At 35.4% G+C, this 26,435-nt stretch overlaps 1 protein-coding gene across 8 annotated transcripts in view; it reads left to right on the top strand.

Annotated features, from left to right (window-relative positions):
* The window catches only part of HDAC9 (histone deacetylase 9), a 459,755-nt gene that overhangs the window by 398,375 nt on the left and 34,945 nt on the right, over window positions 1-26,435 (top strand). For all 8 annotated transcript variants that reach the window (XM_051785902.1, XM_051785904.1, XM_051785908.1 and 5 more), the window contains one exon: window positions 3,523-3,641. In XM_051785902.1, the coding sequence (XP_051641862.1) occupies window positions 3,523-3,641 (119 nt within the window). The remainder of the gene's footprint in view (window positions 1-3,522; window positions 3,642-26,435) is intronic.

Raw genomic sequence — 26,435 nt, 5'->3', positions numbered from 1 at the left:
TCTTCCAGACGTTAAGCTGCTCTTTTCTGAGCAGAGATCTCTTAGCATTTATTCAAAAGAGGAACCTAAATGTCTGTATGTTGATGTAGAAGACCAGATTAAAGATTTAGGAACCAAAGGTCTATATGGTCTTCTCTGCAATTGATACACTTGTGGCTGTTATCCTTTTGAAAGACCAAGTAGTAGTCTTGGCTGCTGTAACAAGGACCATGGACTCCCTGAGATGTTTAAGAGAAGAATCAAGCTTGCTATCCTAGTAAACAGATTATGTTTTCCTTAATATCTTTCCAAAAGAAAAGTTCTTAGAGTTTCCCTTCAGTATTAAATTAAGAACAGTAAGATGGATGAGGTCTGACATTCTAATTCCCTCAATATTGTGGAGGATGAAAAATAAATGAAGAACAGAGAGCATATAGGTTATCTCTTCCAGTACATTATATGCAGAGTAGCAGCAGCAAAGTTCTGACTTAGTTTGTGAGACGATATTATAGCAAAAGTAGGATGCCATTCTTCTGGTGAAATGTAACAGACACTGTGTACATTTTTGAAAGAAAAAAAGATTTCTTTCAGAAAAACCCTCTTAGCTGTTACTTTGGTCATGTGAATTCAGGTAATACTGAAAGCAGCAAAGAACAGTGAATTCTAAATGCTACCTCCAGTTATTAGCCTTATAGCCTTCTCCTTTCTTTAGCTGATATTCCTATATATCATTTCTGTAGAGATTTATGAATCTGCTACTATTTCCTGTTCAGTACTCTTAAAGATGTGTTAATAGCTGTTCCTGGTGCTTTGTGTTGAAAGACCTTGCTTTCAGTATTTAATAATTTTCCTAATGCTACTCAGTATGGCTGGCAGTTTTAATGTCAGACATATTTATTTGACAAAAATTTTGAATAGACTGTGTCTAAACAATTTTTGTTGCTTCTATGAATGAGATTAAGGGTCAAATGCATTGTTTTACCCAAGTTATTAAAAAATGTGCTGACATCTTTACGCATTTGAGCAAGGTCTTGAAATGTGGTAGAAGTGTGGTAGATTTTCCCAATGTTCCAAATTATAGGACTCTCAAAAATGTCTTTGTGTTTTAGCCTGGTTAGGTTTGTTACTGCTCAGCAACTTGAGTTTCCACGGCTTCTGTCTGCACTGAACACACTCCATCCTCTGACTCCTGAACATAGTCTATGCTGTACTCTGTGGTGCTGCCACTTTGTTTGACATGAAGAAATAAAAAACAGAGCCTTACTTAAATTTGAGGAAATGTGAATGGAGAGGAGGAGGGCAAAAGCTCAAGTGGCTGCAGATAGGGAGGGTTCTTCACAGAATCCCTCCTTCTTTCAGTGTATAAGATATATGGTGCTATGGGGACAGATGAAGATTACGTATCAGCCACAGTCCTCATCAGTAATCAGGATCCATGCCACATGTGTTGCAGACGTGGGGAAGTTTGGAAAGTATGTGTTGCTTCAGACAATGAACATATAATTAGAGTATCAGAAGGTATGTACATAAGATAAGATGTGGTTGCATAGGAGATCTTTATTCCTGATATTGTTCCCTAACTTTGTGGAGATTATCCTGCAAAGCTGTTCAGTCACTGTAGTGCCTAATGCAAGTATTTGTATGTGTACTTCATGTGTTATATAGTTATACATCATGCAAAAAGAGGAAAAAAATCTAGAGGAGAAGTAATTGACCTCCTGCCTCAAGGCCATGTCAGTTTGAACTGTAGCAAGCTTGAAGGATATTTGTTTTACCTTTTATAAAAAAATAAAAGAAATTTTCTTAAACATATTATTTACATTATTAACTATACTTACTGTTAAAAGCTTCTTCCAGTGTCTGAATTACAACTTTTCTGCTGCAACTGCTTCAGGTCTTATCCACAGTGTAGCTACAGTACAGGTTATTTATTTCCTCTTGCAACAACCACTTACAGTTTGTCGACTCGTTTATTCTCATTTTATGCAAATCAAATAATTATGATTCTCTTATTTATCCACTTAGATTATGGTTTTTTGCATTTTTTTTTCTTTCCTTTTGATCTCTCCAGTTGGTCTAGGTCCTTCTTGAAGTCCAGTGCTCAGTATTGGAATCCATATTTCAGCAGAGGCCTATTAATGACATATTTTAAAAAAAGTAATATTAAAAAATTATATCACTATGCCTGCAGATATTTGTGGTGCAATTTCAGCAATATCACCAAAAAAATTGAAACTGCCTCCGTTCTTTTTTCCTAATGTAAAACTATACTCAGTGAAATGCTGTATGCCCTGACAAAGACTTTTTGCTTAGCCTGAATTATTTTTTTTTTGACTAACAAGTAAAGGGAGCATTTTCCTAATAATAAAATTACCTTTGAGGGAAACAAAATAAAGTTTATAGAACACAGATCAAAAACTAAACTAAAGAAAAACCTAGAGAATTGTTAAAATATATTTAATGTGATTTTTATTTTTTTGGCCACAGAAAACCTAAACCTTTCAACAAAAATATGATCTCTTTGGCCTAACTTGATTATAAAGTAAATTATTAAACATTGAACTCAAACAAATGGCATTACACATGCATAAAATTAATCTTCATATTCTGTCTGGTGTAGACCAACTGGGATTTCCTTGAGTTAATTTATTTGTAATAGAACATTCATTCCTGTATTTGCGTTTTAATGTTAGCGATATCCCTCGATTTAGCACAGCCACTACAGGCTCAGTGTTTGTCAAACTAGTGTAAAAGCTGTCCTTACACCTTCCCTTTGGAGTCAACCTGAAAGAAGGCATGTGCAAGTGCAGAATGCAAGGGTTTATCTTCTCCTTCAATACATCTTTCATGGCAAAACCAAAGCGATAAAATATCCCCACATAATTTTGTCAAGGAAGGGGTTAAAAAAAGTGGAATCTTTGTGACTGTGAGGAGCTGAATTATCTTCCTGACACCAGCAGGGGTTGCTGTCACTAGTTTGTGGTTGTCACATTCCTGTTATGCTTGACCTTGGAAAGGCTTGACAACATAGTCTGGATTTGATTAAGGGAATTTCATGTTTTTCCTTTGCTAGAGTCACCCCCCACCTCGACAAACATTTAAAAATGTTAAGAAGTAAAAAAAAAAGTTTGGAAAGCAAACATTTTCCCAAAAGAAATTTATAGTTCAAATTTACACCAAGTTCGCACTAACTGGAGCAGTCCGGGTTTCCACTCAGGCTTTGAGAGCTCTCTGTAAGCCATTAGTCACTTCCTTGGAAGAGGCAGCTTTTTATAGGCAGCAGGATAAAACAGACACAGATGTGTAAGTAATATTAGAGGCTTTCACATGTACCTGCATTTTTTTTCCTCAGTCTTAGAAAAAAATAGTAACTATAGAAAAAATTAATTGAAGCCTTGGACTTCGTTTTGAACAGCTACCATGGAGATTGGTTTAATTAAATAAAATATGTTGTGCTGTGGTTTTTTTGTGATTGTGACAATTTATATCATGAAGATAGAAGTTCTTTTGATTTTAACATGTTGGGGTTTTTTCACTCTACAGGACTGTGATTATGCCAGCTGCCAACGAGTTTGATCCAGAGATTGTCCTGGTGTCAGCAGGATTCGATGCTGTAGAAGGCCACGACCCTCCTCTGGGCGGGTACAAAGTCACAGCTAAATGTAGGTATCATCATAGGCACATGTTTCTGAGTTGGTATTTTTTTAGTTAGGAACCTTATCATAAGTCCAGTTTGCATCCATGTCTCTGTTTTGTGAAATGACAGCTGTGTCACTGAGGGCAGGAACTGTCCATCAGTTAATACCCAGAGATGCCCATGGAGCTGCAGAGTTCATCCAGCTCACGGGACAGGGTGGAAATGAACATGTTAGCATTTCTGGCTCACTCCTTTCTGTTCCTCTTTGCACTTTTGTCTTGACTTTTTAAAGTATTACTTTTCTGGCATTCAAATAACATTTTAGAGGTTTCATGCTTTTAATAGACCCCATTTTCTAAAGGCTGGAGTAAGTTATTTCTCTTTAAATATATATTGAAGATTTTAGACTTTGGAAGCATAAATCCGATCCCATATTGCTCTTTAGTTATTGTAATCTTTTCAGCTTCATGGCATTAATCCTGAATTACATCAGTTTTACGAGGGCCAAGGTTTTCTAAAAGACTACTCTGTTGGGTCTCAATATTTGGATGTCCATTTCAGTCTTCCAAAATGTATGTTTGTGGCAGAGATTTAATACTTTCTGAAAAACAGGTCTGTCTGACATGTCTCATATATAGGACTCTAAAATCACTAGCTCTTACAGAGTATTGTGACCAAACTGATTCTGAACCTGGGATGTTAAGCATGGCTGGGTGATCTTGTAACTCTCTGTGCAGTAATGTGCACTGTAACATCGTTATGTATCAATTGCTTTCCATGGAACAACACAAAATGGTTTCCTAATGCAATGCTGTGAATAATTTTTTTCAGTATATCTACTTTTATTCATTGCATCTCAAGAGGTACCATAATACCATGTCAACATCAAATATGGATCTCTGCTGCTAATGGCAAATGCCTTGGAAAAAGTCTGGAGAAGTTAACGAGACCTAATGGCATTTAAAACACTGCACAACTGCCTTTTGTTACAGATCAGTAGACTAAAGTTGTTGTTTGCCTCAGGAGGTGCAGGGAAGAGATGCGTATTTTTATTTTCATTCTCACTGAATGCTCAACAGGTTCCCCTGAATACCAAGGACAAAAAGATTGATGGAGAACTAGAGTGACTCTCCATAGTGATGTGCTGTGGAAGGGGAGAATGTAGAGAGCAGTGCAAGGGTCTACCCAAAGACACTTACACAGGTGCTAATGCACAAGTGGGTTGGGAAGGGTTGGGAAGGGAATATCCCTGTGGTTGCAAGTAAGACCTATTGAGTTTTAGCACAGTTTTTCAGTTCAATGCAGTGGTTGCACTAGAGAGGAAAGAAATATAGCAGGCTGTATGTACGTTTGATATAATTTTCCTGTGTATTATGACTTTTAGTAAAACATTGTGCATGACGAGGTAAGAGATTTACTCACTGTTTTTTAGCATTTGTGGTGCCTGGTCAGAGGCATCATTCCATGAGCTTATAAGGTGGGGAGATGAGCTTTCAACTGGTACAAAACAGATATTTTGTTGAGTATCATTGTAATAACTCTCTGTATTTAGCAGCTGAGAAAGAATTCTGCATGTCCCTTAAGGATGCGTGATGCTCCAGTAAGATGCTTTGGAATATGTAGTATTCTGGCATAGCAGCTTCAACAACTTTACTAGAAATTGCAGCAGAGAAAAACTGTTTGACATTGGAATTAGTGTTAATTTTCATTCATGAGTTAATTACTTAACTTAATAACTTTTTTAAAAACTGAAATCATAATATATTTTTTAATATTAGAAGGTACCCATCTGCTGCTGCATGTGTCTGTAAGCAAAAAAAGTGATTTACAGTAGGTGGCTCTTGTTTAAATTAAGGGAAAAGCCAAGATAGACCCAGAAAATGATCACGCACCTGAGGGATGAATAAAGCCTTTTGTACAGAGCCAGAGGAATTTATTATTTCCCCAAAACAAAATTCTCCACATTCCACCATACCATTTTGGAACATAACATACTGTATGTGGTATGCAGAAAAATGAACAGTCTATTAAAAAAAATAAGGTCCAAAGAGAACTTTCATATTAAAGACTAAAAATAGATATTCATGCAAAGTTTTAATATAATTGGTTTGTAATAATTAGAAATTATGCACCAAACAAGTAAATGCAAGGTAAAGCTTAACCTGTAAATATTGTTTCTTTATAAATCCTTAGCTATTTGTGTACACTTAATACACTGAATTTTCTGATTTCTGTGGCTTAATACAAACTTTACACTTATAAATTAGGGAGATATTGTCATCAAAGGAGAGAATATGGACCCTTGGCTACTAACATTGCTGTTAAAGAGAGTTAGGAAGCCACTGGATGCTTGAAAATGAATTATTTATATCTTTCCCTCAGAGTACAATCAAAGAGAAAAAACTAAAATTAAAATGTATTAACCAATCAGCCTTTCCAAGTAAGGAAGGATGAAGGATGAAGATAACAGATTGAACTAATTACAGCCTTGGAGTAAACATATAGCAGGTGATTACAGAAAAAAAAGTTCTACTAAATCTACACAGTTTGAATTATAAATTATAATCTACTTTAACCCAGAATTTTAATTTTTTTCTATATTGACATACAGTCTTACTTACTGAGAAGTTGCCACTTCTGATTGGTAAATAAACGTGTCAGCAACAAAATAATCATATATATTTTTGCAGCTGATTTGAAATCCATGAGTCTGATGTGAATGTCAAGATTTCTGACAGTGAGGTGACCCTCAGCTCCTCTAGAAGGCTGTAGGGTGGAATCTGACCAGCTGAGATCAGTGATGATTGCAGAGCTTGGAGATATCTCACTTACCTAATTTATCTCCAGTCATATTTAGTAATGAACTAACTAATGTGTTTTTTTTCCATTGGAAAAAAAGAGAGATAGCATTTAAAGAAGATTGGAAGGGAATTTTGAATCTTTCCTGTCTTACCGTACTTTTCAGATAACTTGCCCTAAGTAAATCTATTTCTCCAACTGCCTTTGCAATTTGTACTAAAAATTGTATTGGCAATAAAATATAGGAAAAATATTGGCAGAAGAAATAAAGGGAATAAAGGAATTTTGTATTAAGAATAGTAAGGAAGTACCTAAACAGTATGAATCTACTTTTTCCTGTTATCCTGATGATCCTTAGATAGATCATCAGAAGATAGAGATGATACATTTTGTGCTTTATTTTACAGTTAATTTTTATATCATCTGCTAAAATGTATGGTATTATCACAGTATTTGAATTTTACATGGTGGACGAGTCCAAAGAAAAGCTACCAGATCTGGTCATAAATTTGCAAGTTGTTAGATCTTGTAAGAGCACTGTTTTTAAATTTAGCTCTGCTGAATGATCTCCATGTAACATTATCCTACTTTGTTTTATAGAACAACCCTTAGAATAATGCTTGCATTAAAGTCACCGAGATCACTTTACTGTTAGAGTAAATATTCTAGATAATTGTTCGTTAAATGATGACCATTCCGTAAAAAGAATAAAGTAAATAGGAAAATGTCAAGCCTGAATGAAGATTTTTTTCGAGGTACTTAACTTCCTGAAGCACTTTATTTGTTAAGGGCTTGGATGATTTACTGGAGTTTTCTTGTTGTTTTATTCTCCTATTCCAAAGATGCTATTTGACACCAGAGTGCAAAATAAAATCAGCAATTAGCAGTAGGAAAGGATACCACTGTGGGCATTTAAAGGGTAAATGATATTTTGTCTCATTGGATACTTGTCTTCTGTTATGCCAAATTTGTAATGAAAAGTTACTCCAGTGTCTAGAATATAACTGACTTTATCTAAGCTGATTTGCAACTTTTAATGTTTTTATTTGAGAAAATAACTCCCTTAACTTATAAAAAGCTGCATTGTGCTGTATACACTTTATTCAAATGGGACCAATGAAAAAAGTGCTAAAGTTATGAGCAGTTCCTCTCCTCAGGGAGTCCAGGTTATTTCCAAAGAATATGTCAGCATAAGTGGTAGAAATTAATGTGCAAAGAAGGCTGCTTTTTTTACATGTAGCCAACAGGTCTTCCATTAAGGAGTCTCTTCTTGTGGGTGAAACTGATACTTCTCAGAATACAAATAAGAGTAACAGGTTGAACTTGGGTGCCTATCCTGTTGGTCTCTGCTTTGCCCTGCACATTTCAGTTCCAATTTCCCACGGGGAGTAATGATTTTTGATAACAAGATCTCTCAGTGTAACATAAAATTCTATAAAAAGATAAAATATCTAGCATCTGGGAATAAGCAAATTCAGAAGTAATGGACACAGTTTTAATAAGGAGATGACTGACTGCTGAAATAAATGATCTAGCATGGTGTGTTAGCCATCACTGGAAGGCTTTAAATGAGACTTCTAAATATATGGCATCCTTACAATTAGGTATGCCATAGCACACTCAGACCTTAGAGGCTTCATGCAAAAATCAATTAATGACATTTCTCTTCAGTGACCAGTCTTTTCTTGAGTCTTCACAACTATCCTGCCATGTGTTGGAATTCTTTTCAGTTTCCCACTGTGTATCATGTATAGTATATGTGTTAGACACAGAACAAAGGATAATGCTAGAACTGCATATTGCTGAATTCAAATGCAGAACTGCTTAGGGTCTAAGTCTGGTACTTCAGATAAGTTTCAGAATGCAAGTTAGCCATGTGCCAGCTTTGCTATTTCTAAAATATTCTGTGTGACTATTCTGAGTGTTTCAAGTACTAGAAATGATATATATGTTTGTTGGGTTGTTTGTTTTTTTTCCTGGAACTACTTACTTTCTAAAGAAGTCCTCAAATAATATTGTAACTCTCTACTGGACAGGATCTTGGACTGACTGTGAGTTGTTCAGGGTGGAGTGATTATGTCTTTTGGCAGGGACTACACTTTCTTGTGACTCTCTGAAAGACTTCCCTGACACTTGACTCCAAAAAAGAATCCTAATTGGGACTAACGGGGCTAAAGTAATAGGTATATGTTAAAGGAAGGCAGGCAAAAGGAGTCCTTGCAAATTGACAGCTGACTAAAGAGAATAATAGTTTTGGCTTTGGTAGCCAGTTTGGTAGCTGTTTTAATACAGTCCAATGCTAAAAATAGCATTGCAAGCTGTTATGATGCCATGTCTAATCTCTTCACAAGCAAGAAAGTCTTTTTTACTCAACTATCAGCACAAGAAGCTGTGATCTTGGTAAGTCTGGCACTTATGGCCTATGAGTAGTTTCAGCAGCTCATTGCCACACAAAAGGGTGGTTGCACGCTGCTTCCCCTTCTGAGTTGTCTGTTACTTACCTTGGACTGGCTGTCATTCTGTCAGATCTCTCTGTAAACACATTCAGCGTTAACTCACCAACCCATCAGAAAACTTAGTCAAAAAAGCGGAGAGATTTCTGTTGGGCTACAAAGCTGAATCAGATTATGGAGGGACCAATGTGTGCCAGGGCAGTAGAGAAAGGAAGAGATTGTGTAGGATACCTTTTGGTAGCAGAAAACTGTTAAATTACCTCAATTGCCACAGATCGCTTCTTGTCTGAATTCTTTTGAGTTCAGAGATTTGATTTATTTTTTTAGCATAATTTGGTTATTTTTGTGGCACTTGAGGTGATAAGATGGTTATCTGGCAGGATAGATCTTGAGTTTTTGACTCAGAGCTAAAAGCATCGGAGATGGCTTGGAGAAATATCATTGATACAGTTTTTCAAAGGGGAGTCTTCTCATTTGTATCAGAAATGTTCTTTTTGTTCCTTTTGTTTCTTTGAAACTGCATGGTACCCAGTGACTGGCAGCAAGAAAATGCAGCATCAAGAATTTGCTTCCAGTTGTTCGCTTTGGAAAGGAAAATTTGGGTTTTCTCTGGAGTGATTTCTTGAATACTAATTAAATGGTAGCTTGGTACAATACAAAAGGCATCAAAAGAGATGACAAATTCATTGATGACCAACACTCAGACATGATTATTTTCACAGGATTTATTGGGAGAAAGAAAACAGTTTGGTTTCTTCTTCCTCCTAGCCCACAGCAGTCATTGCCATATCATATCCTATAGTTTGGACATGGCCATTGGATTGCCCAGACTCACAAGTTAGATTATGCTGTATTTACTCCTGCATTTGTACTCCTTAAATTTGCTCTTGCAGTGCAGATATTGGTGAATTATTTGCCAGTAACCTCAGCATCTGGTACATTATTTTTGTGTACACTACATTTACATTATGAATATGAAATGCAGAAAATTTCAGAAATCATATTTTGTTAGGAAGAGCAGTCTATTGAGCAGAGATTGGAATTCACTGTAAGAAATTACTGTCCTCTCAAGGATATAACATAGTAGAAGACAAAGGCAAAGGTGAAGATAGAGGAAGGAAAGTCCTTTTTTTTTTTTTTTTTCCCTTTAAAGAAGGAATTAGTACTTGGAGAAATTCAGAAAAGTTCTAAGGTTTGGTTGAGGAATCTGCTTTCACATGCTGTCAAGTAAGCTTGTGTCAATGGCTTGGACTATGGATTTGAACCAAGAGGAGACAGATAGTGAACAATTCACCTCATTTACTGAAGGTAGGAAAATCCTCATCTTCAGACTTCAGGGCACTCATGTCCAATGGAATACATATTTAAAACACATCTGAAGGATTCAGAAGTCTTAGCAGTGATTTTGTTATTGCCCAGTTTTCAATGACTGTCTCGCTAACTGGTGTATCTTCCAGAAAGGGTCTGCCTGAACAGAAAGTGAGTGCAATTAGAAATATTAATAAATAAGCACTGATTTGACCTGCTTTTTTGCTTTCACTTGGTCTGTCTTTCTGCAAATGAACCAGGAGAGATTTCCATTTTCCACTCCCACTCCTGCCTCACAAAGAGAAAATCTGTCTGCTGGCTAGTTAACTAATTTGTACAAGTGAAAAACCACCTGTATACTGTGTTCAGATATACAGGGCCGATCCATCTGCAGAATGCATCACGTGCCTGTTCCTTGATTTAGGGCAATTGCTGGGAACAGAGCAGAGGATAGATCAGAATGGGGAAAAAAAGAGGATCTACAGAACCATTAAGAATTATTTTCCCTTTTTGGTCATCTTCCCTCATCTCTTCACCTACCTCCTGTTATGTTTTCTTTCATACTACAGTAGTGACATTGGCTAATGACAAAAACTGATGTGTAGGATGCAATAAAGGTAAAATTGGTGGCATCTTCTCTCAGTTTTGGTTAAACTTATGAAATCTTTTTCCTTGTTAAAACCAAAACACTGTCACTTAGTAGAAGAAAGGAAAGAGCAAAGTATTTTTTTGCATAGGCAGTATTAATCTTGTCAGATTGCAATTTAAATACAGCAAATTAAATATAAGATTTTCGTGCTGTTTTGAAACTAATGGAGCTTGACACAGTGTTCAGCAACTTGCATGTGCCTTCCACAGGATTGGATCCTGAGAGAAAATTGTTGAAAGACATCTCCAAATGTGGAGTTCTCCATAACAATGTGTCTGATCTTTTATAGCATCGTTGCATTGGGAATTAGGCTTGTCTTTGGGAATTTGTAAAGTCTTTAGTAGAAGAGCATGATTGATGTCTTAGAATTTAACTATTCTCTGTAATAAATAGAAATGTGCCACAAGTATTTACTTGGTTGCGCCATGGGAAAATTTTTAACATATTGTTCACAGCTTCAAAATGCTGTAAAAGAAGGCATGTAATTTGAAGACCGGACTATCCTTTGTGATTTCTAACCAATAGATTGATTAATATCTTTCAAAAGAGACAGCAGCCAAAATGTTTACATCTCATTAGGCAGAGAAGAAGGGATCACAGACAATTTTGATTATGAGCTTGGATGGTTCATTTCTTTGGGCTTCACATCCCTACTGGTTAAGGCAGACTGTAACTTTAAGACATTATCTCTTGCCTGTGGAAATAAACAGACAGTTATGCTTTTTATGGTGGGTAGTTCTCAAACCAACAGGGGATTAGAAGATATTAGCTGGAGTTTGTGGTTCCCTGCTGAACTGTCATGGGCTCCATGGATTCCTGTCCTGAATATTTCACAGAGCAAACACCTCTTATCTGAGGTGATATTCTCACACTGGCCTCTTGGCCATGGACTTCAAAAGCTGATCACAGGGAGGGCTAGAGAGGCAATAACCCTTAATATAACAGTGTCTCCTGATAGAGATAGACAAGGTAAAGGTAAGGAGTCTCTGAAGTTTGCTTTTGTGTGTTTAACCCCATGGGGTGATAAGGGGCCATCTGTTTTTTCAGTCTGCAAACTCATCTTTTTCACACTACCCCAGTATCAAGTACACTTTCGGTCTGACTGGTATCAACACAAGCAGTTCCTCTCTAATCTGAAGAGACTTTCTTGGTATTTTTAGCTTTGATCCCAGCAATTGTCTTAGTTGCTGTTGTGTTTGTTTTTTTTTAACTCAAGCAAACATATAAAATAAAATTTAAAACATTAAGTTCAAGGTACTACTGTCTAAAAGAAAATAAATTATTAAAATAGGTCTTATAACAGGTATGTTAATTACTTGTGAGCAAAGGGAATTTTTTGTGCTTACCTATGTGATTAAACCCAAACCATCAATTCATAGTAGCAGTTTCAAGAAGTCGCATATTATGCATCACCACACAAGGATGCTTGCATCTTAATTAATTGTTCAAACAGAATGTCAGTACTACCAATTTCTAGAAGTTAAAAAAACACTGCTTTAGAAGTCAAAAATATTGTGAGAGCTATTAAATTGCTACTCAAATTTATTTTTGGAGTTCCCAGGACACCATTCCTTCATATTTAAGTTTTTCCCTGCAGCCATTTTTTTATCAACCGAACACTCAGATTCCATTACAGTCTCCTGATCATAATAGGTTTAATGCAAACACTGAATACAAGGAAAGCTACAATAAAATGGTGCATGTTGCCAACATTGGCACATTTAAAAAAAAAATAAAATTATTACCTTTGTTTTTTGTTTTGGGGAGTGGTGATGGTGGCTGTCTTTAAGGAAATTGTTCTTGCTTATACCTACTAATTGCCATAAAATTTCTGGAAATGCAAGGATGTTGGTCCTAATCCTTGCATTGGTCCTAATGTTGGTCCTAATCCCTTTTACTCACTTTGAGCAGTCCTATTGATTGAGACCACTCCACCAACCTGATTAAGATTTACTGAAATAAGTAATGTTTACAGGACAGATTTTGCATTGTAAGTATTAATATGGTACAAAAACATGCTAAAAACTCTTCAAAAGCATATTCACATGAGAAATACTCAGTGAAGTTTTGTAGAATTAATTTGGAAAGCAATAGGAGCAGTTCTACTGTAAAATAAATCCATCTGAAATGAATTTAGTAGTAATTTATTTACTTCAGATTCCTTCTTTTCTCCCCATCATCAATTATGATTCATATACACTAAAATGGACCAAGGGACAGATCTTGGAAGTTCTTCTTCTTTGGAAGAAGAAACTAAAATTAGCTAAGTATTCAGAACAACAAAATATTGCTAGTTAATAAAAAAATCACTTCATGGTTTCTGTTTATGATGGTAAATTAATTAAATATTTGTTTCCTTTGATCCAAAGTCCTATCCCTTTTTCTTATATTCCTCTCATTAAAAAAAAAAAAAGGTTCTCTCTTTTGGCTTCTGGCATTGCATCCATTTAGAGGCAGTTTGTTAGTGCTAGCTGGTTTCTAAATATTTTTTGCTTACTTAAAATGGATTAGCATTCTCCAAAAGCAAAATAAAATAAAGCTGTTCCATTTAATAATCCTTCAATACAATGAAGAGGTTTTAAATGTGCTGGCTTTCAAAATTATTTTCCTAATATGATAAATTAACATCAGATATGAATTCAGTGATTTAGTTTTATGGAAATATGATCACTCACATGTATTTCCATATAATTTAGGTTTCCATTTGTGATTGCATTTTAGGTATATTGTGTAGGTTCTTCTGCTTCATCTTCTTATTAAGCAAAGTTGAAGGTTTGCAAAAAATAAATTGTTTTGCATAGTATTTTTATGCTGTCAAAAGAAATTATCAATTTAAAATAATACATATAAATGTCAATAAAAATTGATATATCCACAAATTTGTCTTATCTTGAAAATTTTCATATAGTATATTTCTTTTTAAATTAAAGACAAACAGAATTATTATTTATTTCTGTTAAAAGTTTCAATTTCTCCAAAACAATGGAAAAAATTACCTGAATATCTTTTTTTTTTTTTTAGAGAAGAGGTACTGACTATAAACAAGTCAAATCCAATTGTTATTATTTGTATTGATTTTATTTCTGTTAAAAGAGGCAGTATCTGTAGTCTCAGGAATTCTTTATTTTCACCTGAAAGTTATAGAAGCATATTTTTATGGTTCCTACAGGAAAAGATATGCAGTAAAATTGTTTTTGAATACGACTGCTCTGTGTACTAACAGATTTACCAGGGATTTCAAGAAATTTTGTCAGTTTTGAAATAGTTGCGTAATTATGTCCAATGTTTCAAAACATGTTATCACAGAAGTAAAAGTGGGAAAGTGGAACCTAGTATTGTTGAAACTTCAGAAGCCAACATGCACAGGTTAATTTTTCATTCACTCAAATATTTGAGTAAGCAACCTCCTTTAATCTGCATCAAGCCCTGGGAAAAACAGTAATGAAAATCCATTTATCAAGTAATAAGATGTAATTTCAAAACTTGTGATTTAATTAACAAATATGCTACATCAAAGGAATTAGTTATCAAACAATTGTGGTATTTATATGATCTCGTAAACAAACGTTTATTTTTCTAGTGGCATTAACTGCATCAACTATAGCTTTGTAGAATATATATGAGGACAGGGCATATGTTCTGAACTATGTAGTTTTTTTCTTTTGACCCTTTTTGGGTGCATATATTCCCACACCCAGTGCACACCTCTGGGAATTTCCCAGCATGACTTTTGAGGAAAAACGTCACAGTCACAAAAGTTGAAGATCTTTAAGGGATGTGGAAAAAAGTAGTAGTTCTGAAATGTTTTTATCCACATAGAGTTTCAGTGCTTCCAATTCAGGGTTTTTTTTTTCAAATCACATTACAAATTTGAAAATTATCTAAATGGACCTTTTTTTTATAATGTCTTATGTTACTGATAGAGTAAAGAAGATTGCTTTAAGAAACACTTAAGAGGGTCTGTGCAGTTTTAATAGCTTGAGTGAAACAAAACACCAAACAGGATGTCTTTGTCCCCTTTGAACTTGAGGCATCACATTGACGTGAAGCTACTGAATTCTGATTAGTTATGTGATGCTGAACTGCCAGTGGCACTTAATGAAGATAAGTTTTTATGCAGTGCTTTCAAAAAATAATTGGAAATTGAATCTGATCAAATTTAGTACTCTGTTACAGTCATAATAAAGTTGGACAATCAAGAAAAAAGAAAGAAGAAGAAAGGAAGGAAGGAAAAGAAAAGAAAAGAAAAGAAAAGAAAAGAAAAGAAAAGAAAAGAAAAGAAAAGAAAAGAAAAGAAAAGAAAAGAAAAGAAAAGAAAAGAAAAGAAAAGAAAAGAAAAGAAAAGAAAAGAAAAGAAAAGAAAAGAAAAGAAAAGAAAAGAAAAGAAAAGAAAAGAAAAGAAAAGAAAAGAAAAGAAAAGAAAAGAAAAGAAAAGAAAAGAAAAGAAAAGAAAAGAAAAGAAAAGAAAGAAAAGAAAAGAAAATTTAGAATTTGAAATAAGAGGAATGTCTTCCATTCAGACCAAATAAGATTTTCCTTATAATTTGCATTTCATGGTTAAAAAAAAAGAAAGGAAAAGTAAAAAAGGTACTGCTCATTTGCATGTTTGCATAAAATTTTCAAAATGACTTAAAGATGATTGGTCTGCTTTTTTATTATATTTCATTATATTCAAAGAAAATTTTATAATTCATTTTAATGGAACTGGCCATCTTATTACAAGGGCTATACCTATAGCATAACCACTTTACTTATACAGCCACCTCTAGCATGGTGACCACTGAGCATCAGAACTTGTCAGACCTAAACTCAGTGTTTTTAAGAGAGAAGGTGGAAAATATTTTCTATTCCAAGGTAGGGCATATACTTAAAGCAGAAACTAAGATAATATATTTAATTGAGTAAGCAGTCAGCACTGTTCTAGATATATTTCGTCTGAAAGACATCCTTTTGGCTTTGGCTGACTACTGACAATTAGAGCATCATAAACCAGATGTCAAGCATTATGTCTTGAGTAACCTACTTTTTTCTTCAAAATTTGCCCATCCTTGTCATCGTGACTCAACTACCTAATTTACTCCATTGAATACCACCATCTTTGCTCAGTGCCTGCTTTTACTCTTTATTTTATTAAAACTCCAGTGAAAGAAAGTATCTGGGATATATATTGATTTGCTGTGAATGTTTCCTTAACTTCTAAGAAAACTGATGCACAATTAGTAGACTGCTTCATAATAACATCAGAAATAAGTGTACAATCAAAAAAGTTCAGAGAAGAGGCCTCTTACTACTACAGAAATATTCCCTGATCTATTTTATTATATCACTATGTTACTGAACTGTTCCTTCTGTGTTATTTTCAGATCAATGACTTTTATCACTTGCTGACTTCAGGAGATCAATCTGTGCAGATTTCAGTCTCGGAGCCCATGTCCCTAGAGATTTGATTTTCATTTGCTTCAATTTATCTCTCTGAACAATCATTTCACTCTCTCAAATGTCTCCTTTTTGAAGGAATATAGATATTTATGGTAGCACTGTTTAGAGATATGTCAGCTGCTAATGTGAAAGAAAGGGCTTGAGAGCAGCAAATTAATTCATGATGGAGGAGGAGATTTTCCAGTGTTTCAGCCTGGGAAATCCCAGGCATCAGGATGAGGAGGCTGGACATCAGACATCCAAGATGGAATGATTGTTTTCACTGGGTGGTTTAAATTCCAAAACACCAGGACAAATGGACAAATTCCCCTTTTTTCTGGGATATCTAAAAGCCACCCTGATAAACTCATATCACTTACCAATTTTTGTCATGTTATTAGCAGAGAAGTGCCACTATACTCAAGGGAAAAGAACAGTGGACTAAAAAGTGGTAGGGGAGATAGACCTAAGTACTGAGTAGACCTTAAAAGAGCAGATAATGTATGTCCTAGACAAAGAAAGTGAGGTACAAAATGGGTTGATAGAATAGCAAATATTTTGAGTCAGAAGAAGTGTAGTCTGAGGAAATATTACTGAGATTAGTGGAACAAATTTGGCATAGAAATTCTCTGTGTGCATACAATTATTTTCAAAGTTTATGAATCAGGGAATGTTCTACTAGATATTCATAGATGAATCAGCTCTAAAGCTAAAAATGTTTTCATTACGATGTGGTAATATGACTTCTTGTGCATTAGAAGTAGAGCAAACATGATTTCTACACCATTTCCATGGTTTCTGTATAAAAATACCCCTGCTAACTTGAGATTTGAATAATTATTATAAATATATTAGATAGTATTATTATATAGAAAATATTTTCTAAATAATTTCCTAGTAACTATATAAATAACATACTAATATTGTATGATTATATTAGTATTATAAGTTGCTTAAATAAAACAGGCAGGGCTCTGTAACATACAATATCTCTGTCAAGAGTAATTTAAGTGCATTTATCTTTAATTTCATATTTACCTAAGAAGCTTCTCACTGAGCATGCTATGTTCACAATGCCAAAGCATGACCTTGGTAGATGGAAGCATATTTTACCTGCCTGGATGTACGTAGTCTTTGGAGCCATAAATGAGCTTCCCCTCTCAAAGTTTGACTTTCGGAACATTATACATCTTACCGAGTCCAGATTTGTCCATGAAAGGCAATACAGAGAGGTGTTTAATTCCAAAAAGATCTTCCTCCTTTCTGAAAATTGATGCAACGGATCTTTCTGGGGATATTCATCTCTCCCCACTGAGAAGTAAATAGACTGGAGGAGTAGCAAAGTCGAGACAGCTAACTTTTTGCTTGCTTAAAGGTAGGGGAGAATAACCCTGACAAATGTTAAAATCAAGGAGGGTTTTTTCCTCTCCAAGAGTATTTGCTTCAATATGTAGAAAGGTCATCAATGGAATATGAAATTAAATGAAATGATAAGTGAACCTTCTGTTAACACAGATCAGTATGCTAAAATGGATAGTTAAGTGCCATAAAAATAGAAGGAACTGCAGAACCATCAATATTTGGCAAAAAACTTACACAAGTTCTTCATACATTTTTTAAGAGTGGTATTGTGGAATGATCTGGAATACAAAAAGAACTTTTGCCTTAGATGCAGCTGTCATTATTTCACTGTTAACAGAAAGCAATATTTTAGAAGGCATGCAGAGATTAAGCATATGGATGAGATGGTGAAGGTAAGGAAAGAGATACCATGTGTGAGATCTTCAAGTGAGCTACCAACATGGAGGTGTTAACCTTCCTCAAAGTCCAGCTGCCTTGTTAACCTTGTTAAACCCTGCTTCTCCAACTTCTTCAGGTATCATAAATACCCTGCACATATTTTCTACACATACAGATTGGTCCTGTATACATATGTATTTGGGCTGACAAGAATTATGGGGGGGGGGAGCAGGTTTAATGCTCTTCAAAACTTTCAACACCTTCAGGACTTGGTCCATTCAGAACTTGCTTTCAATATGTTTGGTAGGTAGACTGCAATTAAACCATTCTTTGCAGCCGCTGGTGTTGGTACCTTTAGATGATGCTAGTATGCACTAAAATTTTCCACAGAATGGAAGACCCTAAGGAGGAGAAAAACTATAAAGCCAGTTGTGGTGTTCTTGTTGTTTCAACAATTTTATCCTTGAGCTGAAAGGGAGAGAGAAAAACAGGAAGAAGCTGGCCAGAGAACAAATAAATATGGCATTGAATCATATTCATTACAACACATTGGACAAAAATGAACAATGGCAACTATCAGCTTTCATGCACTTCTTTGGAAAATGCCGGTGTTGTGTAACCAAAAGAACCATGTATGCCACTGCACATATACAGCCCAGAAGGAGAGTCCAACAAGCACTAGCAGAAAAGATCTGTTTTGTTTGGAGATCCTGTTTACTTAGAATATTTATTGCTTTCATCCAAAAGTATTAGTTTAGCATATCACTTGCACATTTTCTACTCTTTTGGTTTTCATAAGAATTCCAATAAACTCATTTTGCTACTGAATGGAAAAGATATTAGAAAGTACTGTTCGGAGACTTGAGAGGATAGGAAGGAGAAAAGAAAGGTCAGCAAAGAAGAAAAGGCTTAGATGAAGGTATGTCAGAGTAAAGCTTCCCATGAAAGATTATTGAGAATAAAGCTTTTTTTTAAACAGACATAAAAACAATATATAAATCAAGAGCACAAAAGCCCTGTTTTATGATTTTTTTGGTGCTGTTTAATTTCTTTATATCTTTTTTTGCCATTGTTAAGAAACAGCCAAAACTTCAAAGGCAAGCTGCATGTGTTCTAAATCAGGACTTCAGTGCTGATGTATGACAGCACAAAAATTAAAACTAAATAAATGTGCTGTCTAAACTACCATTTTTCTCAAAAAAATTGCTTTAAAGGCTTTAAAAAATTAGAGTTATTGCTTGATCTTACTTTACCAACCATAATATTTTCACAGAGTAAATGACAAAATATTATATTAGAAAGAGAGAGAGAGAAAAAAGAGCATTGTCTGAATATATCTGAACACCTGTATTTGGCTGTCTTGCAGTTTTGTCAGACAGGCAAGGGGAAAAATTAAACTTTGCAGTGATTTGTCTGATAGTGGATATGGACTGCATAAATTCTCAGTTTATCCACTGTTTTCTCAAAGACTCCTTTTAAAGTCGGGGTAAATCAATGAAAACAAGGCAGCATGTCTGTGAAGAAAAAAATAAGATTTCTGATTTATCACGTAAAAATGTTGTAGAATGGACATATTGTCATGAAAAACAGTTTGTGCAAGTTTTCTACTATTTTCTTTTCAAAATATGAACTTTGTAACATGTTCAGTTATGATTCCATTTTACTTTACTGCCTTTGGACATGATCTTGCTGTTTTATCTTCTTAGTGAAATGGCATGTCTGACTCTAAAGGTGTCTGGCCACAGCACACCCATTAAATCTGCTTGCAAAAAAAAAAAAAATTGCGTGACTGGGGCCTTTGTGGCGTCCCTTTTCCTCTGGCCTCTACTTTTACAATGGCCATTTGCTGTTCTTCTATTAAGTCATCTTGATTTGTATTGACTCATTTGTTTTATCAGGTTACAAAAGGGGCAAGTGGCCCAGGCAAATAGGAATGCAAATGCTGTTCTTTTTCGTAAACATTTCCTTTGCTTTTAGAACTCATTCATGCCATCCCGCTCATGTTCTTTTTTTCAATTCTTATTAAGAAATAGTAACAGGCTCTAATTTATGTTCTCATTTAAGTCTGAGGAGTGGTATTTCTTTGCAAAGGTTCCTGGATATTTGTGTCATCAAGAGAACCGGTTATTTACTAGTTATCACTTTATCTTAATTAATCCCTGTTCTGTTGTATATAAAGCTTCAGTTACACATTAGGAGAGCAGATACTATAGGATGTCATTTTATGAGCACTGATAAGAAATGGATAATTAAGTTTAGGAAGTCTAAGTAAGCAGTGTGCTGGGAGTCTCTAAGCTGAACATAGCATTTGGCAAATACTAACATATGCTTACAAGCAGTGTTATGAACATGAAGCAGGGGTACACTATCTGAACTATTCATCTGTCATTACTTCAATCAGTTCTAGTAACATGCAAAAGATTGGCCATACTTAGAGATAATATAAGGACAAGGATAACCTCCTAGGGAGTTTGAGATATTCTAGGCTCCCCCAGCTTTAACTACCCTACCTTCGTGTCTGAATTGAAAGCCCAGGTCCCTGAGATGACTAGTGGTGCTTCCAGAGGCTGACTCAAGAGTATGAGAGCTCTCCAGAAGTGGCTAATCCCAAAAGAATCTGTCAGGATTAATTGCAGACTTTTGGGTATTTACTAAGTGCTAAAGTCGCCTCTCCCACATGTGGACTTCAGAGTTAGCCAAAATTCATCTTGGAGCCAGTTGCTTTGAGATTTTTAATGAGCACTGCTCATATAGATAACACATTTTCATTTTTGTCAAATTTTTTAATAAAGGCTTTACAGTGTTCCATCGAGGAAAGGATTTGTCACTGTTTCCATATAGACGTCACCTAGAACACACGTATGGAAGTGATATGTGTGCTTTTCATATTGAACTTTTTAAGATGTGGCCTGAAATTTTGTTTATAGAAAAAAAGAAATATCAAGAATTTAAGATACTGCACAGTTATAGTAGGAGCAAGCAGAAGTTACATTTATGCTGTCTATGTTTTCTATTCTGCCTTTTTCTTGGAGAAGTCCTCTGAATTTTTTATTTGTAGCAGTCATTTGATGACTGACAAAGGAATACTCTTGGACTGGCAGAGTGTATTATATTTCCCTATAATAATCTCTGCTGTCCAGTGAACTGTTAAACCCTGTCATTTCTCTTTTCCTCATCTCATTCCTAATTAAGGTAGCAGCATCATGTAAAATGAAAGAATTTTAATCTGGATCCACTGGAAGTAGCATCAATAGAGACTCTTTCCACAACAAGTTTTCCAGTTTGGCGTGAACTTTCATCCATCTGTGGGATGAATGAGTTGCTCACCTTAGTTTTGCCTGAAATTGTTTACACGCTCTTTCTTTGAAACAGTAAATCTAGAAATTGCATACAAAAACTGTGCACAGAGGAATTGGGTTGTAAGGTCAATTACTCTGAAGTTAGGCCATGTGAGGTTTATAATTGCTTGCACAATGCACCCCTTTTGCATATGCAAAGATAGAGATGTAATTAAATGAACATCTACTATTCTGGACCTTTTCTTTTCTCTGCATGGAGAGGACTGAGTTCAGATTGTAACTATAAACCAGCAGTAAATGCCAACTTCAGAGTTTCTGCCTAAAGCTAAAAAATAGAGGAGATACATGTTCCTGTACCTTTATACCTATATATCGCTGTATATCAGGGGTTTTCTGTTATCCATTTTTCTATCATGAAAAACAACCTTAAAAAATGTGATTTCTGTGGGTCATACAAAAATGGCACTGTGGAACCCTAAATTTCTTGTTTCTTGAATCTTAATTTCAGATTAAATTAAAATGTTTTTAGTTTTCTAATTTTCCAATGTGTACATCAACTGTCAGATCACTTATGCATTGCAACTGCTACAAAAAGCTACAGCCAGAAATTCAGGTAGAACTCTGATATAAATATTAAATTGCATACATTGTATAGTAGTCCCATAGAAAAGGTAACAGTCATGTCAAAACAAATTTTTATTGAGCATTTCCAGGCACAGTGAGGGTGCAGGAAGACCCAGTACAGCATGTACAAGAAGTAAAAACCTCAGAGTCTGAATGGGTCATAAGGACTGTTCCTGCCTGTTTCTGGGACATCTGAAACAGGATAGGATCAAAAAAATGTGTTTTTTTTACAACCTCCTTTGCCTGCAACCACACACCTGCTTAACCACACCTGTATCAGCCCTGCTGGCTGCATGTGTTGGATTTCACACCTCCTGAATAGGCAACATCCAGATCTTACTCTGATTTGTATAGATTTTTGCACATTAAGAAATGTGTTTTATTAATAACTATCACTGCCAAAAATAATCTTCAGTTTGGAAATTAATTTTCCTTTACCTATCTCAAGGACTTGTACTCAGATATGTTTTCTATTTAGATCTGAGCATTCTGCCCTTTCAAGTGTTCTAATAAACACAAAGATTTACTGTTTAAGTTCACATTGGATACAAGGAAAATTAAAAGAAAATTCTTTTTCGTTATCTTTTTTCAAAAGACTTCCAGTCTGTCTTTGAGCTGTTCCAGGTTAGACTACATATATACCAGGGCTGAGATGGAGTCATACATCACCTGGGAGAGAGACAGAAGCCACCTTTTCCACTGCCACTAAGGATTTGTATATGCGGAAGAATAGTTCGAGTTTATTTGTAATGACCCATTAGAATAAGGCATGGTCTGGGAAGATAGAAGCAGCTGAAAGGTTAGAAGGAACAACCACTATTGGTTCTCTGCATCCCATTCTAGAAATAAGATCATAAACCACCTCTGCTTTCTTTACTTTCTGACCATTGGCAATGGTTATGAGAAAATCTGTTTCTTTGACAATGTTTAGTTTCTTATTCACGGTCATTTTTGTTCTTACTCACCTAGTAATTTCATTAACATGCCTTTATTGTCTTTTAGTCATGAATGTATTTATTTATCATCTTATTTAATAACAGACTCTTTGATTAACCCAACACTTTCATCCTTTCTCTAAATCCCTTATGTACCATCTTTTATTTTCTGTAATTAATATTATTTAATTAATTAATTCCTTTTATCATAGTGTCCAGCAGTAAAATGTAGGTGAAAATGGTGGGAAGATGCTAAAATTTTGTTCAACAACCATTTTTTTAATGAAATGAGATCAGGACTTTGGCCAAAAATGAGAATGACTAAAATGTTCATCCTTCTCTGTCAGAGTGACCACTGCGTGCCCTAATGAGTGGAACCCTTCTGATTTTGATATTTTGGTATTTTTCCTTGTTGATCTTCTCTATTTATTTGTAGTGAGACAGTTGAACACCTTCATTGTCCGGGGTTTCTAAGTGGCTTTGCTACACAGTTGGGATAATATTTGCCCAAGCTTTCAACTGCTGTGGCTGTTCAGCTTTCGTTAAAAGGAAGAATAAATGCAATCCTGATGTGTCGATTTGGTATACCTTGTTTGCTAGGATTCTAGAGCCACTAGGGAGCTTTGAACTCTGGCAACAGGTTATTTTACTTCTAGCTGTTAAAACTCTTGAGGGAGAAACAGTAGCTATTCTGCTAGTAGACTTTCAGTGTCTCCAGTTAGAAAAGCTGATGTATTTTTTCCCTTGAAGAAGAAATTACTGTTGCTGCTCAAGAAACAGTATCTCAATGTGGAATGAAGGGGTTTTGCCCTGTTGTGAACTTCCCACTTTTGAGGAGAGTGACTAAGATGACTGTTGCAGCTGCAACAACATCTGGAGTCCTCAAATTACCTTGACACTAGTTAGCTGGATTTAGGCCTGAGTGTAGCACAGAAACGTCATTGTTTGTCTTGATGTTTCTGTTGTTCAATTAAGATTACTAATTATTTCAGGTTTACCATCCTCCCTTAATACTGCTGTCATGCTGTGGTAACAGCAGCAATAGTGGTAATTTGCTTACATATGGATCTTGCAGAATCAGGTCATTCTGGAGTGATTTTGCATCTCACTCTGAGAAAATCCAGAAGGTGGTACTCCTTGACTGCTCAGTCTGAAGGCATTTTTCACCCAGGCCTTATGATCATTGTTTTAACTTTCTCTAAGAAAAGGTAGAAAACCACTGAGTAAAGAATTCCATGAGGGCTTCTGAAGCCCCAGTGGTCTCAAATGATGAATCACCATTTGGCTGCAGGAGCTCACAGGAGAGGTCTTTCTGATAACTGTGTGTTGGAAGACTGGAAAGACAGGGACGAGATATTCAATATTCTAAGAAAATATTTTATTCTCATATGTGTTTCTTGGGATAGGCAGAGGAGGAGGGATTTCTGGGAAAGCAAAGAGAGCACTTCCACTTCAGTTAACTTGTTGAAGATCACAAATTATATTGTACCTGAAGCTCTCTCATTCACCCAGCAGCGAAACATTGCCCTAATGTCTACAAAATAAAAAAAGAAAAAAAGAATTTAAAAAAGTAAATATCTGTAATGAGAATGAGTCATATATTTCATTCTGAGCAAACAGAAAATAAAAGTATCTTCTACATATTTTCACCTCCTGTGCATCAGAACAAAGGAGCATCCATCCTACCTTCACCTGAGGCCAATGCAGCTCCCTGCCCTTTCTTGCGCTCCCACCAGCTTAAGGCTCCTGCAAACTCTGCTGTGTAATAACATGAATGACAAGGGTCTGACATAACTTCTCTATTTGTGGAGAAGGCTGGATAGAGCCACCTATGTCATTCAAATGGTAGCTACAGTTCCTTTTACTCAGTGGGGGTTTACCCACCGTTTCAAGGCATCTGTGTGTCCTTTTAATAGTACAAAGAGGTACAAAGGGACTGTTGTATGGGTTGAAATCACATCCTTGGTTCTTACATGTTTTTGTAATAGAACAGCATAATAGAAAGTTGCTCAATGTATTTTACTTGGGAATTGCAATTAATCAGAAGACTATAAGGAGTCAGACCCCAAAACTAGTTTCAATACCATTTCCTTTAGTGAGTTTTACACATTACCTTTTCAATAAGTGGTGACAGGCAGTGCATTTCTGGGTGATTATAGCATATGTCAGGTGGGGTTAACGGGCACAAGGCCAGAGGGAAAGTGAATAACTGCTTGAGATGTACAGTAATCCCTTAGAAATGCACTGCCTTATTCCCTTCTGATTTTATAAAATGATGTTTATTAAACAACGTGATCCAAATCCTGAGGGGCACTAGACCTCTGATACTAATACTGAGTTCACCAGGAGACTTGATGCCAAATTAGTCAGGAAATAGAGTGTTTACATCAAGCTATCCACCTAAAGAACCTATCCCTGGTATGCTTATTGTATCTATATCGCTAGTTTTGGAATGATGAATGATCCACATCTGGAGGCTAGGTCTTTAGATAATGGTAAATGTTGATTAACACTGGCTGAGGAACTAGCTCTTAATTTAATCCAATATGTTGATGTGGCAAGGTCAATAAATGACTGAAAATAAAGTGAGAGCCCTAATTTGTAGACTCTGAGAAACTGTATAAGTTGGAAAGATTGCTTAGTCCGTGTTGCTTTTCTTGGCAGAATTTCGTAGACCATCTTCAGAAAATGGCAGTCAGTTCTGAGCTTCTGAGTGATAGACTTTAAACTAGATCCTTTGTGTTAAGTCTCCTGTGTCAATTCAAAATTAACTGACTTGGCTTTTCATCAGTTAGAAAAAGAAATACGACTAGATCTTCTCATCAGATTGTTTTCAGTCATAACTCAGTACCCACATTTCATATATATTCAGAAACTTCACCCTACATATTTTAAAAATGTGTCAAGTTGGTTTTATGGGCAGTAGCATTATAATAAACTTCTCCAAATTTAATCAAGCTTACTGATTTATTTGTATAGTCAATAGTAGTATCTGATTTTTATTCCAGTGTGGATTAGACACAGATTCCTCATACTTTAAATTGATTTTTTTATCAGATGTCTTGTTTTTTAGGCAACCCCTTACTGAGTCTAGACTCAGATTTGGAGATATAATCATCTGTCACTTGTAACATCAAATGCATATGTTATATATCTGTTTAAATCAGGCAACTTGATCAGATTTGGAAGAAGTTATCATAACAACTTGTGTATGCATTATCACCTTGGCAGATTTCACAGTACGTAGGACAGACATCATAGATAATTATTACTCTGATTAGTCCATCTCCACAGAATCCCTTTAGAGAGTTGTTAATCTCCAGGAAAAAACTCCCCAAACTCCATGGAGAATCCTCTCACCTCACAGATGAAGCAACAGCTTTTTCCAGAGAGATCTGAATCCGAGATCCTGAAATGCCACTTCGTTATTTGAAATTCTACAGTTTGTCTCTTGGCTTCTGTTTTCTGATGCAGAATGGCTATATGTTCTTGAAAAAAACAGTGAAGAACTCTGTTGTACGGATCATCTTACATCCTGGCTGGCTTTACTTAGTAGAGGATTTACTAAATAGAAAGCAAAATAAAAAAAAAAGG

This window comes from Manacus candei, unplaced genomic scaffold, assembly GCF_025592945.1.
Source record: "Manacus candei isolate 608988 ecotype Guabito, Panama unplaced genomic scaffold, ASM2559294v1 h1tg000021l, whole genome shotgun sequence".
In the NCBI taxonomy this organism is placed as follows: Eukaryota; Metazoa; Chordata; class Aves; order Passeriformes; family Pipridae; genus Manacus; species Manacus candei.
This window is presented reverse-complemented; position numbering and strand designations above follow the sequence as displayed.